The sequence below is a fragment of the Rhinopithecus roxellana genome, chromosome 4 (assembly GCF_007565055.1).
Source record: "Rhinopithecus roxellana isolate Shanxi Qingling chromosome 4, ASM756505v1, whole genome shotgun sequence".
Lineage (NCBI taxonomy): Eukaryota > Metazoa > Chordata > Mammalia > Primates > Cercopithecidae > Rhinopithecus > Rhinopithecus roxellana.
Window position 1 is genome coordinate 22345759 of NC_044552.1, and position 18654 is coordinate 22364412.

Genomic DNA, 18654 nt, shown 5'->3' on the forward strand with positions numbered 1-18654 from the left:
TGTCTTCAATCTGTTTGCAAGTGAGCAATTGACAATGCATGGACAGACTTTGAGTTTATGTGATTCTTTCTTTAGGTACAAGAAAAAAATGAATGATGATGGAAAAAAACACAAGTTCTGAAAACTTCTTTATTCTACTTGGATTTTCTAATTGGCCTCATCTGGAAGTAGTTCTGTTTGTGGTTATCTTGATCTTCTACCTAATGACACTGACAGGAAACCTGTTCATCATCATCCTGTCATACCTGGACTCCCATCTTCACACTCCAATGTACTTCTTCCTTTCAAACCTCTCATTTCTGGATATCTGCTACACCACTAGCTCTATCCCTCAGTTGCTGGTCAACCTCTGGGGCCTGGAAAAGACCATCTCTTATGCTGGTTGCATGGTTCAACTTTACTTTGTTCTTGCACTGGGAATTGCAGAGTGTGTCCTACTGGTGGTGATGTCCTATGACCGTTATGCAGCTGTGTGTAGACCTTTGCATTACACTGTCCTCATGCACCCTCGTTTCTGCTGCTTGTTGGCTGTGGCTTCTTGGGTAAGTGGTTTTACTATCTCAGCACTTCATTCCTCCTTTACTTTCTGGATACCCCTATGTGGACATCGCCTAGTGGATCATTTCTTCTGTGAAGTTCCAGCACTTCTGCGATTATCATGTGTTGATACCCATGCAAATGAGCTGACCCTCATGGTCATGAGCTCCATTTTTGTTCTTATACCTCTCATCCTCATTCTCACTTCCTATGGTGCCATTGCCTGGACTGCACTGAGCATGCAATCAACCACTGGGCTTCAGAAAGTGTTTGGAACATGTGGAGCCCATCTTATGGTTGCATCTCTCTTTTTCATTCCAGTCATGTGCATATATCTCCAGCCACCATCAGAAAATTCTCCTGATCAAGGCAAGTTCATTGCCCTCTTTTATACTGTCGTCACACCTAGTCTTAACCCTCTAATCTACACTCTCAGAAACAAGGATGTAAGAAGGGCAGTGAAGAGACTAATGGGGTGGGAGTGGGGGATGTGACAGGGAAATCATGTTGGCTGTTGTTGTTTTTCCTAGGGTCTCGTCCATCTTGAAAGGTGGTTTCTCTGCTTCTTTGTGATTTATTTTTGTTCTAACAGCTCACAAAATATGGAATAGTTCAGTCTCACGTTTGTTGCTCTTTTTATTATTTCTGAAATATTATCTTGAGATAAAGTTTTTGATTAGTGCCACTTTGGTCTTTTACAATTCTATATTTTATTTCCGTGACAATTGTGGACTGTGGTTTCAACATAAATAAATGTGTGTGTGAATAGTTATGAGGAGATTATTTCAAAAATGTTGGAAATATTTCTAACAGTGTGCTAAATTATGAATTGACTATTGATGTATACAGAAAGAGAAGGGCAATATTGCAAAGACTTAGGCTAAAAAAGTTTTTGGTTATTGAATAAACCTTAAATGAAGCTAAAAATAGTCACAGCAAAGAAAAATGGTAACCATAATGAATAATATTGTTTATTATATGGTAAAGGATATATCATAAGTTTTTGGCTAAAAGGCACTTTTTAAAGACACTAAATCATCTAATTTATCCTGTAGGTCTACATACTTGTCACACTGAACAGTAAACTAATATCTCTTTAAAATGGCTCATTCGTTCATCTGTCCATTTATTCATTAACTTATTCTTTATTAGCCAAATCTTATTGAATGTGTACTCTCTCCCAGTTTGTGAAATTCTTGGTAACATGTATAAATATAACATACTCTGTCTGAACAGAACACACTCTCTGTCCCTCCGTCCGGAAAAATGACAACGTAAAAGATGAAGTATCCATTCATGGCTTAATTTGTCACTGGGGGTAATGCTAATAAATCAAGATAGCTTTTAAAAGTCAGAAACAATAAACTCTGATTACTCTTCAGATTGTGTAAATCTTTCACTTTTTAAAAATCAAAAACAAGGCCAAGCGCGGTGGCTCGTGCCTGTAATCCCAGCACTTTGGGAGGCTGCAGCAGGTGGATCACGAGGTCAGGAGATCGAGACCATCCTGGCTAACATGGTGAAACCCTGTCTCTACTAAAAATACAAAAAAATTAGCCAGATGTGGTGGCACACACCTGTAGTCCCGGCTACTCGGAGGCTGGGGCAGAAGAATCACTTGAATCTGGGAGGCAGAGGTTGTGGTGAGCCGAGATTGTGCCACTGCACTCCAGCCTGGGTGACAGGGCGAGATGCCATCTAAAAAAAAAATAAAAAAATAAAAAACAAACAAGATGTTTAGCTATAAACTCTGAAAGTAAATACCACTTGATGGCTCCTGTAGGAAGACAATGCTAGTAAATGAAACAAAACAGAATATGTGCTTAATTTGCTTTAGTTGAGGTAGTTAATGACATATTGAAGACAGCTTAAAACTCTTAACATCATTGTCCTTTGCAGAATAGCATTATTTTAAAAGTCCTTCATTTTGATTTTTTCCAGTTTTATTGAGGCATAAATAAAATTGCATGTATTTAATGTGCACAATGTGATTATATAGAAACCAAACCAAATTGTGAAATTATTATCATAATCAAACTAACACATCCATCATCTCACATAGTTACTGTGTATAGAGGGAGCGGGGACGTTGAGGACACTTAAGATCTAATCTCTAAGCAAATTTCAAGTATACAGCACAGTATTATTAACTACAGTCACCATAATCTACATTAGATCTCCAGAATGTGTTCATCTTATGACAGAAAGTTTGTACCATTTGACTGTCTCTCCACTCCCCACCCTCCAGCCCATGGCAACCACCATTCTATTCCCTGCTTCTATAAGTTCAACCTTTTTATTTTTTGATACAGGGTCTTACTCTGTCACACAGGCTGGAGTGCGATCTCGACTCACTGCAACCTCTGCCTCCTGGCTTCAATTAATTCTCCTGCCTCAGCCTCCCCAGTAACTGGGACTACAGGCGCCCACCACCATGCCCAGCTAATTTTTGTATTTTTAGCAGAGATAGGGTCTCACCATTTTGGCAAGGAGGGTCTTGAACCCTTGACCTGAAATGATCCACCTTCCTCAGCCTCCCAAAGTGCTGGGATTACAAGTGTGAGCCATTGTGCCTGTTCGAGTTCAAAGTTTTTAGATTTCACATGTAAGTCATATCATACATCTTTTGTCTTTCTGTGTCTGGTTTATTTCACGTAGTACAACGTACTCCATCTGTGTTCTAAAAATCAGCAGGATTTTCTTTTTTATGGCTGAATAATATTTCAGTGTGTGTGTGTTTGTGCGTGTGTGTGAGACGACATTTTAAATCCATTCCTCTGTCAGTGGATGCTTAGGTTTTTTCTTCATCCTGGCTATCATGACTAATGCTGCAATGAACATGGGAGCATAGACATCTCTTCAAGATCCTTGTTTCTTTTTTTATATACATACTCGGTGGGATTGCTGGGATCAAAAGCAAAAAAAGTAAATCTAGTTTCTATAATAAAAACAAGTGTTTCACAAGTGCTAGACTTTTAAACTAGAGTCTCTTTTTTGATTAACTGGTGATTTAGAGATGGGCATGGTGGACAGTCATCTCAGGAATACTTTACTTTCATGTAATGAATAAGCCTCTTACTACCTTCCCTATTATCCTCATCATTTCCAGAACATATCTTTATCACACTAAGTCTGGCAACATATATGGTGCATGGGTTTAAAGATAGTTATAGAAAAGACACCTACCACCTCTCAAGCTTTGTCTTTATAGACTCCATTACATCCTTGGTTTATTCATGTATTGATGAGAGTATTGATAGCGAGAGTAACAATTATATTGAAAAAGACTAAGAGGCTTGCCCTGGTTTTGGCAAGTAAGGTTTGTTTGCTAGAGAGCTATGTATATCCATAATCTACAACTGCACCTATTTCTCTCTGTTTGTCTCTCTTTTTTTCTGTCTGTCTCTATTATCACTCTATGTTGTGGTGGCATAGGAGAGACACATGATGGGAAGACATAAATGTTGGAGGTTTTCTTTCCTTGAGCATCTGATTTCATAAAACATCAAGTCATGACATACAGTTTCCCTATGAAAGACAAGGATACGAATGAGTGGCACAAGGATAATAAGGATGGTAAACACAGAAGCCTCAAGGGCTAGAGTATCTACACAGTAGGGCAATGTCTGGGTCAAGACCGGCAATATGAGAGCATTGCCAAATATTTGGGTATATGATGACAGTTAGTGCAGGATTTTGCAGACTGCAGTACATTTCTCATGTATCTTTATGGTCAGGAGGATACAATTCCACCCCAGTGCCAGGAAAAGATAGTGCTCATGGCAAACGTAGATAGAGATAGGTTACAGTCTTATCTGGGACTCAGATAAGATCACACAACATTGAAGGGATGAGGCTTGTGGTGAACCTCACATCTAGTAATGAAAACGTGACTCCCTGAAAAAAACACTGGTATGAGGAACTGGAAATCTAAGGTGAAATCAAGGAAATATGTGTGTTTCTCAGTGAGTCATCAGGTAAAATGTGAGGAAAATCACAAAGAGAATCATCTCTAGGCAGGGATAGTCAGAGAAATTTTCCAGGGTGCACTTTTCTAAAGACTGGTTATTTTCTTTTTCTTTCCCTATATCCTTGCTTTACCTCTTGGGAGAAAGACAAATATCAGGAAAGGATATAATTAATAATTTCAAAATGGAATGACTTTGGGTGAGAAATGAACATTTGACTAGGAGTTTCAGTAAAAAGGCATTAAACAATAAAAAGAGACATTAAACAATCACAAGATCTGAGGTGCGTAACTTTTTTGGGGGACACTGTTACTGGTCTTGGCTATGAATAGTTACTTTTTTTTTTATTTCAGGTATACAAAAAACTCAATATTCTTCATCTTTCCTTTTCTTTTTTTTTAATTTGGAGGAGATTCCAAATTTTTATTTTTCCACTCAGAGATAACTTGAACGATGTCTCCCTATGAGTCATTGGCATTCTGACTTTTATCTCTGGGTAAGAGAACCAAGATACCCTAAATCAAGCTTGGCCAACCGCAGCCCATGGGCTGTATGTGGCTCTGGATGGCTTTGAATGTGGCCCAACACAAATTCATAAACTTTCTTAAAAGATTATGAGCTTTATGCACAGACTTTTCTTTCTTTTTCTTTTTTTTTTTTCCTCATCAGCTGTTGTTACTGTTAGGGTATTTTATGTGTGGCCCAAGACAATTCTTTTTCTTCCAATGTGGCCCAGGGAAGCCAAAAGATTGGACACCCTAAATGAGCAATTTAAATAAATAATTCTTGTAAACTTGTCCTTACCAGATCTAGCCCATATATGAACCCCATAAACTTATAAATGACCAGGCACTATCCTAGAAGGCAGATAATGAGATTATTTGTGATATATATTTTTTCTTTTTTTGAGATGGAGTCTCACTCTGTCACCCAGGGTGGAGTGCAGTGGTGCCACCTTGGCTCACTGCAACCTCCCTCCTGGGTTCAAACGATTCTCCTGCATCAGATCAGCCTCTTGAGTAGCTGGGACTACAGGTGAGCGCCAGCATGCCCGGCTAATTTTTGTATTTTTAGTAGAGATGGGGTTTCACCATATTGGCCAGTCTGGTCTCAAACTCCTGATCTCGTGATCTGCCCACCTCGGCCTCGCAAAGTGCTAGGATTACAGATGTGAGCCACCGTGCTCAACCCATGATGTATCTTTATAATTCCATCCCTTTTTTTTTTTTTAACCACTGTGTCTAACATTTATCTTAAGATGAGAATGAAAAAGCTTCTGCCAGCATCTCAGTAATGCTATACCTTGTCCTAACACAATCTCAGTGGTATCATCATATTTTACATCATCTTTGTGTGCTCTCACCTTAGGAGTGCATAGTTTTTCTGATAGCTTATGAAGATGAAAAGAATGGGAAAAGGAAATCACATCTTGCAACAACTAAATGCTAATTTCTAGACCTCAACTCCAGCCGAGCTTCCATCCATAATGCTTTAATAGTTTTTGATCTACTCTAATTCACCTTCCTCCCAAACAAAGCACTCAAATTAACAGAAGCTTGAAGAGATCAGTTAGTGTCATTTATTCCTTTTGATTCTTCAGATGTGACTTTCAGTGTGTTTTATTTATCTTAGTGTGTATTGTAGGGAAAAAAGTTGAGGGCTGCTGCCTTAGAAATACTTTGCTGTAATTAAATCATGTCATGCTGTCTGTATTTTCACAAGTTACTAACATCTCACCTAAAAACGTTAACATTTGCTGGTACCCAGTAGATTGGCCTGAACTCTCCTACAAGTCTAGTTACCAAAGCATGAAAAATATTGGAGCTTGGTACAATCTCCTATGGACCAGAATATCGGATGTTTCCTAGATTTTGATAACTGAGTGAATTCTGCTAGTCCCCACAGGTTGTAGGATCACTGGTTAAATTCCTCTCCAATAAGACAGAGAAATTTAAACATATGATTACATGACCATTTAATTATATTTATCTGAAAAATCATATTTAATATATTTTAAAGTGAACTGGAGTGATACATACCACGCTCGTGGTAGTTGTCTCTGGATTCAGTGTTGGGTCAGAGAGTGATAGTTAAAGGGGATATGAACTTTATCTTGACACTTTATGTGCTAAAATTGCTGAAAATAAAAATGACAAAAGTTATGGTTGACGATTCTGTGTGGTGGGAACATAGATGTTTATTTTTAATATTTTAAATATCTAAAAGAATGATGAAGAAATAATGTAGAATAGTTTGTTAAACATCAGTTCAAATTAAAATTTACTGTAATAGTAATAGCAGCTAACATGTATTGAATGATTATGCACTGGGAATCGAGGATGATGTTTACATATTTTTCATATTGAGTTTTCACAACAGTCAAGACTACTGAAGCCAAGACCATTTCAGTTGCTTCAATTAAATACACAGGAAAATACCTGATCATGCTCTTAAAATTACTAATTTTAAAATATAATTGTATTGTAAATGTGACTTGATTTTCCTAACAAGCCTTTGTTTGGTACCCCTGGAAAGTATTAGCTAGACACAATGTAACAATTTAAAAATCTTTATTAATTTATAAACTCATGACATACTTTTTTTTTTAAATATCAACAAGCCAATCACTGGATATAGACTAGCTATCAGAGAAAATTTAACTTTTTTATATATTTCAGCAAAGCTTTTGATAAGACATCAAGGGAAATTATTGATAACAATATTTTGGAAATATTAAACAATTTTGTTAAATGTTTTCTGAGTTTGGTAGTGATCTTCTGAGTATAGTTTGAACGGTCTTCAAAGGTAATTTTTAACACTTTTTCAGGGCTGAACTTGGCCTTGAATTTTAGAAATGTTAGACACAAAGAATTCAAATTAATAAAACAAATATGTATAATGTAATCTTTATATTTTCTTTTTAAAAATGTTTCATGCCTTCTCCCATTCCTCAATTAGACCACCTGACAAACTTTATCTCAAATTTGGCCCATAGCATACTGAAGAATTGGGGAAAAAGTTTCAGGTAACTCAAGATAACCCATTCCTTTCCCTGAAAACATAGCTCAAAGCATTTTTCTCAGTGATGGTTGGACTATAGATTCCTTGTCATCTTAGTATAACAATGTGGCATCATGCCAAGAACATCGTTGAGAAACTGTTCTAACCAGGACAACTCCTTGAAGGGCATTAATTCCCACTTTGGGATTTACCCTCCCAGTGGCCCCAGTCGAGGAAAGCAAGTCACATTCTTTTGTTTCCGAAAAGGGCCCATTTACTCTAAGATAAAGGCCCATCTCTTGATACACTGAAAGCTCTAACAAGTTTATCTTTTGAGTAAAACTAATTTTTTTAGTAGACTCAGTGCTTTCTCTTTTGTAGCAATAATAGTCTTCGTTACATTAGACTGTTTTCCTAATTTGATGTAGTAGATGAATGAAGTGTAGGCAGCCATTTATACTGGTGATTTCAAGGTGATCAAAGTCAGAGATCAGATCCGGCTATTCATGATGAGGGCATCGGTTGGGAAGACAATATACAAGGAATGTGGACAGACACAGGAAGGATAGAGTGAAAGGCATTGTTTGAGTACTGCTTAATTACTAGAAAAGAGTATAAAGAAATAATATGGTAAGAGTTAAAAAACTTGGCCAGTGATACGGAGATGGGGAAAAGAGGCCATTTCCCCCCTATTATACCCGATTTCCAAAACTAGAGAGGATCATTTATTCATGGTCCGTGAAAGCATCTTTTACTTTTTAATTTTTAAGGGTACAAACTAGGTGAATGTATTTATGGGGTACATGAGATTTTTTTTGATAATTTCTTTCTTTTTATTTTTTGTAGAGACCGGATCTCATTTCATTGTCCAGGCTAGTCTTGAACTTCTGGGCTCCAGAGATCCACCCACCTTGGCCTCCCAAAGTGTTGGGATTACAGGTGTGAGTCATGGTGACCGACCAAGATATTTTTGATACAGGCATACAATAAGATATCTCGCAGCGGCCTCTTGTTTTAGTTAATGTACAAGAAAGAAGAAAACTATATCGGCATGAGAGGAAGTAACTATAACATTTGTGTTCACATTTCTCATGATGTGTTATCTCCCATTCTAGAGAAATTTTTAAAAATGTCTTGGAAAACTTTCATCATCCCTCTAGGGCAGTGACCTCTGAGTGAAGTAATCTTCATAATTTACTCTTTGACTATTGCTGTTTCTTGATTCAGCCATAATTTTTTAATTTTTCTTTTAAAACAACGTGCAGACTAATTTTCTTGGATGGTTTCTAAATTGTTGAAAGTAATCTAGATTAGTGTAACAACTGGCTAATGATTATTTACATTACCAAGTCTATTAATAAGGTCTGAGGTCCATCTTTTAATCTTGGGATCAAACTGAATATTCCAAACTTCTCTGCTGAAACTCAACCAATTAGCTACTCCTGATATCTTTTTCAGGAGTTGCATTTATAAAACATGAGCGATTAAGAGACCCTTGAAAGAAGTAATCACAGGTGGCCCCACAATGATTCCTTTCCTCCTGTGCCGTAACCAGTTGGGAGGTATAAGAAAAATAACTGACTGTGGGAGGAATGAAATAGAGGGCATGTGGCAAAGCTGGAAGAAGCAAAGAATTCAGAGAAAAAGGGATAAATGGTGGGTTACTATGCCTGACACAATAACTATATAACAAAAGTAAGTATTTTTTTCTTATGAAAGATTGAAAACTCACTGGAGAGGAAGCATCACCTGAGTCATAACTATTTGCAAGATATTATTTTATTTTTAACAAAAAGGTAACATGAGATTCACTGGGCGCAATGTATTAAATGATGAACAGTCACTTAATGATTCACTAAATATTCAGAACTCTCTAAATTGGAGAATAAATATGTACTAATGATAGCTCGTGCTCAGAATTTATATACTATCTAAATTATTGTCCTAGAGAAAAATACATCATGTAAAAAGCTTCTTCAGGCCGTGTGGTTCAGCTTTGTGAACCCTGTGACAGACACACCTGCAACTCTAAGACCTTTACTCAGGCTCTTCTCCATTTTCCTGCCCCTCCCTCCCACCTTTCCTTCCTTCTTTGTTCTCTCAATGAATTTTTATCTTCCTTCCCCTAAGATTTTATCTTTTCAAATTCAGTTATATTCACACATCCTTTAGAAGTATTCTATCACTCTTCTCCCCAGATTTTTAGCTTAGTTCATATAATGAATACCCATTTGTTTGTGTCTTCTCTATTTGTATTCAATTTTTCAGTTTAGAAATAAGTTTTGAGTCCAAGTAAACAAATCAGAAGATAAGCTTCTTATCTAATTGAAGCTAAACATTTTTTTCACTTTACGTGAACATTTTGAAATCACTACCAAATTCAATATTTTCAACATATTATTTCATCCATATGTAAGATTATTGGGATTGTAATTTTTATGTTTTCTATAATCACATTTATGAAAATAACCTGAAAATGCAGAAAAGAAAACTAAAGTTCCTTATTAATAAACAAAGAAAGATTTTGTGTTTTATGGAAATTATTTTCCTTAGCTAGGTTAGAAATTTCTTTCAATTACCATTTACCTAGAAGTCACCATAAAATGAATGAGAAGAACTTGATAGTTATATTTCTATAAAAAGGCAAACATATGAATAAAATATAAAATTAAAAAATTATTTTCTATTTTTTGTGACTTTTTATTATGGTAAAATTTCAAACTTAGAGCAGAGTTGCAAAAAAGTAGTACAAAGACTAGCATTTACCCTATAACCAGATTAAGCATTAGTTTACATTTCCCCCAAAGCTTTGTTACATCATCTATTTTTCTATCTATCTATCTATCTATCTATCTATCTATCTATCTATCTATCTATCTAATCTATCTATTTATCATCTATCTCTTTTTCTGGACTAGCTGAGAGTAAGTTGGAGATGCCACGTACCTTTACACCAAATACTTTATTCAATGTTTCTTGTCTAAGAAGAAGGATGTTATTTTACATAAGTCCTGCACAGTACCCAAATCAGCAAATTTAGTATGGGCACAATATTATTATCTAATCCATAGTCCACAGTGAGATTTCTTAAATTGTCTCAATAATTTTGTTAATAGCTAGTTTTTTTAAAAAAAATCCCAGATCATACACTGAGAAATCATGTCTCATTAGTCTCCTTTCGTCTGGACCAGTGCCTCAGCCTTTGTTTGTCTACTTAAACTTGATACTTTTGAATTGTACAAGCAAGCTATTTCTCTCAATTTGAGTTTTTCTCATGTGTCTTCATTATTAGAATTAGTCTGTGTAGTTTTAGCATAAATATCACTGAAGTGACATCATGTTCAGAGCATCATCTCAGCAGTCTCATGATGTTGGTTTGTACAAATACAGGTGATCTTAAGATCAATAAAATCACTTGGTTATGGTGGTGTCTGCCAGGTTTTTCTACTATGAACTTTACTATTTTTCAATTTGAAATTAACAAGAAAGTTGTGAGGAGATATTTTAGAGTATGTACATATCCTGTTCCCCATTATTCATTTATTTACTCTTTTACTTTTTATATCAGTATGAGCTTTCTAATTCTTCTTTTGTTAAATTCATTACTACTAATGGTTAAATTGTCTTACAATTAAATGATGGCAAGCCCTTCAAACTGGATTTTATTTTTTTAATGTGTCCTGATGTTTTTTGGAGCACAGCACTTGTTTACTATTTTTTGAGTTTACCTGACTTTATTTTTTTTTCTCTCAGGTAATAGGAAATGAATGATGATGGAAAAGTCAATGCTAGCTCTGAGGGGTACTTTATTTTAGTTGGATTTTCTAATTGGCCTTATCTGGAAGTAGTTTTCTTTGTGGTTATTTTGATCTTCTACTTGATGACACTGGTAGGAAGCCTGCTCATCATTATCCTGTCACACCTGGACTCCCATCTCCACACTCCCTTGTACTTCTTCCTTTCAAACCTCTCATTTCTGGATCTCTGCTACACCACCAGCTCTATTCCTCAGTTGCTGGACAATCTCTGGGGCCTGGAAAAGACCATCTCTTATGCTGGTTGCATGGTTCAACTTTACTTTGTTCTCACACTGGGAACCGCAGAGTGTGTGCTACTGGTGGTGATGTCCTATGACCGTTATGCAGCTGTGTGTAGACCTTTGCATTACACTGTCCTCATGCACCCTCGTTTCTGCCGCTTGTTGGCTGCGGCTTCTTGGGTAAGTGGTTTTATAAACTCAGCACTTAATTCCTCCTTTACCTTCTGGGTACCCCTGTGTGGACATCGCCAAGTAGATCACTTTTTCTGTGAAGTTCCAGCACTTTTGTGATTATTGTGGGTCAGTACCCATGCAAATAAGCTGACCCTCATGATCACAAGCTCCATTTTTGTTCTCCTACTTCTCACCCCCATTTTCACTTCCTATGGTGCCATTGTCCAGGCTGTACTGAGGATGCAGTTAACTGCTGGGCTTCGGAAAGTGTTTGGAACATGTGGAGCTCATCTTATGGTTGTATCTCTCTTTTTCTTTCTGGCCATGTGCATGTATCTCCAGCCACCATCAGGAAATTCTCGAGATCAAAGCACGTTCATTGCTCTGTTTTATACTGTTGTCACACCTAGTCTTAACCCTCTAATCTACACCCTCAGAAACAAAGATGTAAGAGGGGCAGTGAAGAGACTAATGGGGTGGGAATGAGCCTGTGTATGTGTGATATTAACAATAAAATGGAGTCTCTCCTCACAATGATTCATCCATCTGTTTATTTATCAACGATTCTTTTATTCACTCACTCTGTTAGTACTTGCTGAGCATGTACTCTTAACAAAGTCGTGGAGTTCCTGGTAACAGGTAGGAATAAAACATATTCAGCTTAAATGCCATTCACTTGTGGAGAAAACAGCTATGTAAAATCAAGATAAAACATCTATAGCGATGTTTTTCCATGGCACAAACCTAATGAATCCAAGACAGACTTTTCCTGATTAAAAATAAGGCATGAAATTTGTTGTAAATAATGATAAAAGTGAAGTTATAATTCCTATGAAAAGATGATACTCTCAATTTAAAAATATCTAGAATATGTCTTTTAATTTTTTGCTTTTTAGGCAGAATACTTTTGTCTTCCATCTTTAGTTTAGTTGAATACACAGCAAAATACTTCAAATCCTTTCCTCCAACACTACTTATTCTTTGTTGGATAGTAAATTTTGAGAGGAATTTTGGTCCATATTCTTTGATATCCAATATCAATAGTAGGACGATAAGTTTTATGAATTGTAGCAAGAGACACGTTGAAGCAGTGTAGCAGAAGTCGACATCTGAGATCCCTCTTTTTTGCAAGGCAGTGATATATTGGAGGTGAAAGGAGCTGGTAAAGCTGATCTATGTAGCTTATAAAGAAATGGTCATCACCGGCTAGATATACTTAAGTGAAGTAAGTGCTTAGAACAACTGCATTACCTAAAGAGCTATGGAGAACATTTGAGGCAAATAGAAAGACTCTGAAAATAACTTGAAGTCAATGGGTGTATAGAAGAATTATGTTTAAATATATTGGAAAAATTTTATGATAAAAGCTGTTATATGGAAAATGTTAGTTTATTCTTATTTTTAAGCTTGTTCTAATTTGAATATTTATAGTTAATAAGTATATTAGGAATGTCAATATATGGTGTCAAATAAAGAAATATATTTTATAGAAGTTATCATTTTGTTCCATATATTATTGCCAACCATCTTCATCTGAAATAATTGTGCTATACCTAGAGCAATCTAAACTGACAGTCATAGTCAAATGACATGGAAAAATGACTAAAGGAGAATTCAGGATAATGTAACGTACTTGCAATGCCTGAGTTTTCTCTATAACTCGAATGTCAGCTGTAGCTTTTGAGGCCTGTGAGATTTGGATATGATTGATTCACATACCATTTCCTAAATTATAAAAATAAAAACGGATCTCGGAACTTCTCTCCAATTTCTAGTGTGACTTAAGATTGCATTGATTCTGCTGACTTTATCTTCTTTCTGCATCTGTGACTCTTCCTTTATTTCTAACTAGGCATGAAAAATATGAGTCATGTGCCCTTGTCCTTAAGCTTACCCAAGAAATGAAGAACCAAGAATAATGTATGTAAAATAACTTTTAGTAAACAATTGAGACCACATAGGGTAAAACATCACATAAAAGCAAATTTTTAAAAACTTAAAGAACATAGCTTAGCTCTTTGAACTACTTCCTACTATGGAAATCTTACGATTTGGAACACTTCCTGTAGCATCCTGGTTTCTCACCTACTCAAATATCTCCCCATCTTTATTAAGGATAAGTGAAAAGTTGTATTTATTTATGATATACGACATAAAGTTTTGATATATGCATAATTATGCAATTATTATCAAGCTAATTAACAAATCATTAACTCACATACTTATCTGTTTTGTGGTGAGAACATTTAGGATCTGTTTTCTCAGCAATTTTCAAGTATGCAGTACAGTATTATTAACTATAGTCACCATACTATAGAATAGATCTCTTAAATTTATTCCTTCTAACTGAAACTTTGTACCCTTTGACCAGCATCTCCCCATTTTCCCTCTCTCCACTCCTAACCCCTGACAAGCATCATTCCACTACTTTGTGCTTCTATGAGTTCATTTTATGTGGATTTCACATATGAGATCATGCAGTGTTTATTTTTCTGTGCCTGGCTCATTTTACTTAGCAAAATGTCCTCAGGTTTGCCATGTTGTTGAAAATATTAGGACTTCTTTCTTATTTTAAGGCAGAATGTTATTCTATTGTATATAAACTACACTTTTTAAATTCACTCATTAATTGATTGACTCTTAGATTGATTAAATACTTTGGCTATTATGAATTTGCTGCCATATACATGAAAGTGGAGATAGCTCTTCAACATAGTGATTTAATTCTTTTGGATATAAATTCAGAAGTGTGATTGATGCATCATACAGCAGTTCTATTTTTATTTGTTATTAATTAATAATTTATTTATTTTTTGAGACAGAGTCTCACTCTGTCACCCAGGCTGGAGTGCAGTGGTGTGATCTCAGCTCACTGCAACCTCCACTTCCTGGGTTCTAGCGATTATCTTGCCTCAGCCTTCAGAGTAGCTGGGACTAGAGGTGAGCGCCACCATGCCCAGCTAATTTCTGTATTTTTAGTAGAGACAGGATTTCTTGTGTGTGTGTGTGTGTGTGTGTGTGTGTCCTAGGAAATCTGTAATTACCCTAAGGCCGATATAGTTTCTCCTATATGTTCTTAGGAAATCTTTTATTTTTCATTATTTTTATTTTTATTTTACTTTAAGTTCTGGGATACATGTGCAGAATGTGCAGGTTTGTTACATAGGTATACATGTGCCATAGTGGTTTGCTGCACCTATCAACCTGTCATCTAGGTTTTAAGCCCTGCGTGCATTAGGTATTTGTCCTAATGCTCTCCCTCTCCTTCCCCCGAACCCATGACAGACCCTGCTGTGTGATGTTCCCCTCACTGTGTCCATGTGTTCTCATTGTTCGACTCCCACTTATGAGTGAGAATGTGCGGTGTTTGGTTTTCTGTTCCTGTGTTATTTTGCTGAGAATAATGGTTTCCAGCTTCATCCATGTCCCTGCAAAGGACATGAACTCATTCTTTTTTATGGCTGCATAGTATTCCATGGCGTATATGTGCCACATTTTCTTCATCCAGTCTATCATTGATGGGCATTTGGGTTGGTTCCAAGTCTTTGCTATTGTAAATGGTGCTGCAATAAACATACATGTGCATGTGTCTTTATCGTAGAATGATTTATAATCTTTTGGGTATATACAGAGTCATGGGATTGCTGGGTCAAATGGTATTGCTGGTTCTAGATCCTTGAGGAATCGCCACACTGTCTTCCGCAATAGATGAACTAATTTACACTCCCACCACAGTGTAAAAGCATTCTTATTTCTCCACAGACTCGTCAGCATCTGTTGTTTCCTGACATTTTAATAATTGCCATTCTAACTGGCGCGAGATGGTATCTTGTGGTTTTGATTTGCATTTCTCTAATGATCACTGATGATGAGCTGTTTTTCATATGTTTGTTGGCTCCATAAATGTCTTCTTTTGAGAAGTGTCTATTTATATCCTTCGCTCACTTTTTGATGGGGTTGTTTGTTTTATTTTTATAAATTTGTTTAAGCTCCTCATATATTCTGGATATTAGACTTTTGTCAGATGGATAGATTGCAAAAATTTGTCCCATTCTGTAGGTTGCCTGTTCACTCTGATGATAGTTTCTTTTGCTGTGCTGTAGCTCTTTAATCTAATTAGATCCCATTTGTCAATTTTGGCTTTTGTTGCAATTGCTTTTGGTGTTTTAGTCATGAAGTCTTTGCCCATGCCTATGTCCTGAATGGTATTGCCTAGGTTCTTTTCTAGGGTTTTTATGGTTTTGGGTTCTACATTTAAGTTTTTAATCTATCTTGAGTTAATTTTTGCATAAGGTATAAGGAAGGGGTCCAGTTTCAGTTTTTTTGGATATGGCTAGCCAATTTTCCCATCACCATTTGTTAAACAGAGAGTCCTTTCCCCAATTGCTTGTTTCTGGTAGAGATGGGATTTCACCATGTTGGCCAGGCTAGTCTCAAACTCTTGACCTCAGGTGATCTGCCCACCTCGGCCTCCCATAGTGTTGGAATTACAGGCGTAAGCCACTGTGCCTGGCCCTATTTTTAATTTATTTAGGAACTTTCACAGTATTTTCCCTCATGGCAGTCCTAATTTACATTTCCAAAATCAATGTACAAGAATTCCCTTTTCTCCATATTCTTCCCAACACCTGTTATCCTTTGTCTTTTTCATAATAGACATTCTAACTGGTGTGAGGTATGAGGTGATATTTACTGGTGTGGGCCTGGAATTTAGGTCCAGTGGAGCCTAGAGCAGTGGGGACCAACCTGAAGCCTGGAACTGGCCTGGTGCTAGACTGGAACTTGCTGCCTTGGGGGCTTGTCTGGAGCCTGGGTTTATGGGGCCCAGCTTTATGTGCTGGTCTGGAGGCTAGGTCCTTGGGTACTGGCATGGGTCTTCGGACTTCAGAGTCTGACCTGGGGGGCCAACTGGCACTGGAAAGTCCTATTTTGCCATTTTATTGATATCACTTCTCACTATCTAAATTTTTTTTGGCTTTTTAACTTTCTGTGCTCTTTTCTCCTTTTTCTTTTACAAAACGTATATATTTTCTTCTATATGTGTAGACTTCTTGTTTTTTTTGGAAGGTTATGTTGGAAACAGGCCCCCAAATCTGGCCATAAACTGGCCCCAAAACTGGCCATAAACAAAATCTCTGCAGCACTGTGACATGTTTGTGATGGCCATGATGCCCACGGTGAAGGTTGTGGGTTTACCAGAATCAGGGCAAGGAACACCTGGCCCACCCAGGGCAGAAAACCGCTTAAAGGTGTTCCTAAAACACAAACAATAGCATGAGCGATCTGTGCCTTAAGGACATGTTCCTGCTGCTGATAGCTAGCCAGAGCCCATCCCTTTGTTTCGGCCCATCCCTTTGTTTCCTGTAAGGAATACTTTTAGTTAATCTATAATCTATAGAAATAATGCTTAGCACTGGCTTGCTGTCAATAAATATGTGTGGGTCAAACTGTGTTCAGGGCTCTCAGCTCTAAAGACTATGAGTCCCCTGATTTCCAACTCCACACTCTGTATTTCTGTATGTGTGTCTTTAATTCCTCTAGTGCTGCTGGGTTAGGGTCTCCACGATTGAGCTGGTCTTGGCAAGGTTATAATTATAGGATATCTAATATTGAATCCTAGTCATATTAGCCTGTACTATTTAATTTGTAATCTGAAAGAGATCAGTTACCAATAATTCCCCCAAAGAGTAACACAGATATTATTGTTTTTATTGTTTTGTACTTTTCAAACCAGTCAAACAAACTTTATGCAGTTTTATCACAAGTAGAACAACAAGAATGAGTTTTCTCACTTTATCAAACTGAAGGGAGGAGATAGGTGCTTGCATAAGCTCTGGCAACTTGTATGTGAAAAAATCAGGGTAAGGACAATACATTTTTAGCTCTGACGACTCATTCCTATGTCAACAACACTTAAGGCAAAATAGAAGCCCTGAGATGCTCCGCTTGTCGGGTCTAAACCTCATGTCAATATTTGTGAACTGGAATTTCCAAAGAACAAATGAATGTATGTGGCAAGCAACTTTACTGTAGAACTAACAGTGAAGCCAGCTTTTTTCCAGATAGGAATGACGACTAACTGCTCTGCAGCATCAGCTTCTTTTGCCCTGTAAATTTTTGTCAGGAATACCACAGAAGTGCGATTGTGTTCTCCTTAATTCATCCTATTGGAATGTACATGGTATTTCTTTATTCTGTTACGGGCAATATTGGCTTTGATTACTCGGTTAATGTTGTGTATCTGCCAGATATCTTTACTATAAAAATTAGTGTTTTTCTTAGTAATATGTAAGTATCATGTGGGGAAATATGTTGAGATTAGGTAGCATTCTGTTTTTTAACTAGCTTTCATCCACTAGTTTTATTAGTAAGCATCCCTTAATAGTCCTTCCCAGAAATACTTATTACTATAGTGGTTTCCAAGTAATGATTATTAAAGTTCCGTAATTCCTTCCAAATTAATTAGTTTGTGTGGCAGGCTAAATACTTCCTCTCCTTCTCTCAAATGATCATACCCTAATCACTGCGACAAGTTACTATATATTACCTTATATGGCAAAATGAATTTTATTTTTTATATTTTAAGTTCTGGAAGACATGTGCAGAATGTGCAGGTTTGTTACATAGGCATATACATGCCATGGTGGTTTGTTGCACTCATCAACCCATCATCTACATTAGGTATTTCTCCTAATGCTATCTCTCCCCTAGCCCACCCACCTTCTGACAGACCCTGCTGTGTGATGTTCCCCTCATTGTGTCCATGTTTTCTCATTGTTCAACTCCCACTTATGAGTGAGAACATGCAGTGTTTGGTTTTCTGTTCCTGTTTTTAGTTTGCTGAGAACAATCATTTCCAGTTTCATCCATGTCCCTACAAAGAACATGAATTCATCCTTTTTTTATGGCTGCATAGTATTCCATGGTGTATATATG

The 18654-nt window shown here is 36.8% G+C and overlaps 1 protein-coding gene and 1 pseudogene across 1 annotated transcript; both read left to right on the forward strand.

The window, feature by feature from the left end:
* LOC104653688 (olfactory receptor 2J2) lies at positions 1–1031 on the forward strand. Its single transcript, XM_010352742.2, has one exon. The coding sequence runs from the start codon at positions 93–95 to the stop codon at positions 1029–1031; it is 939 nt and encodes a 312-aa protein (XP_010351044.1). The 5' UTR covers positions 1–92.
* A 10237-nt stretch (positions 1032–11268) lies between these two features.
* Positions 11269–12204, forward strand: LOC104653687 (annotated as a pseudogene).
* Positions 12205–18654: the final 6450 nt, after the last annotated feature.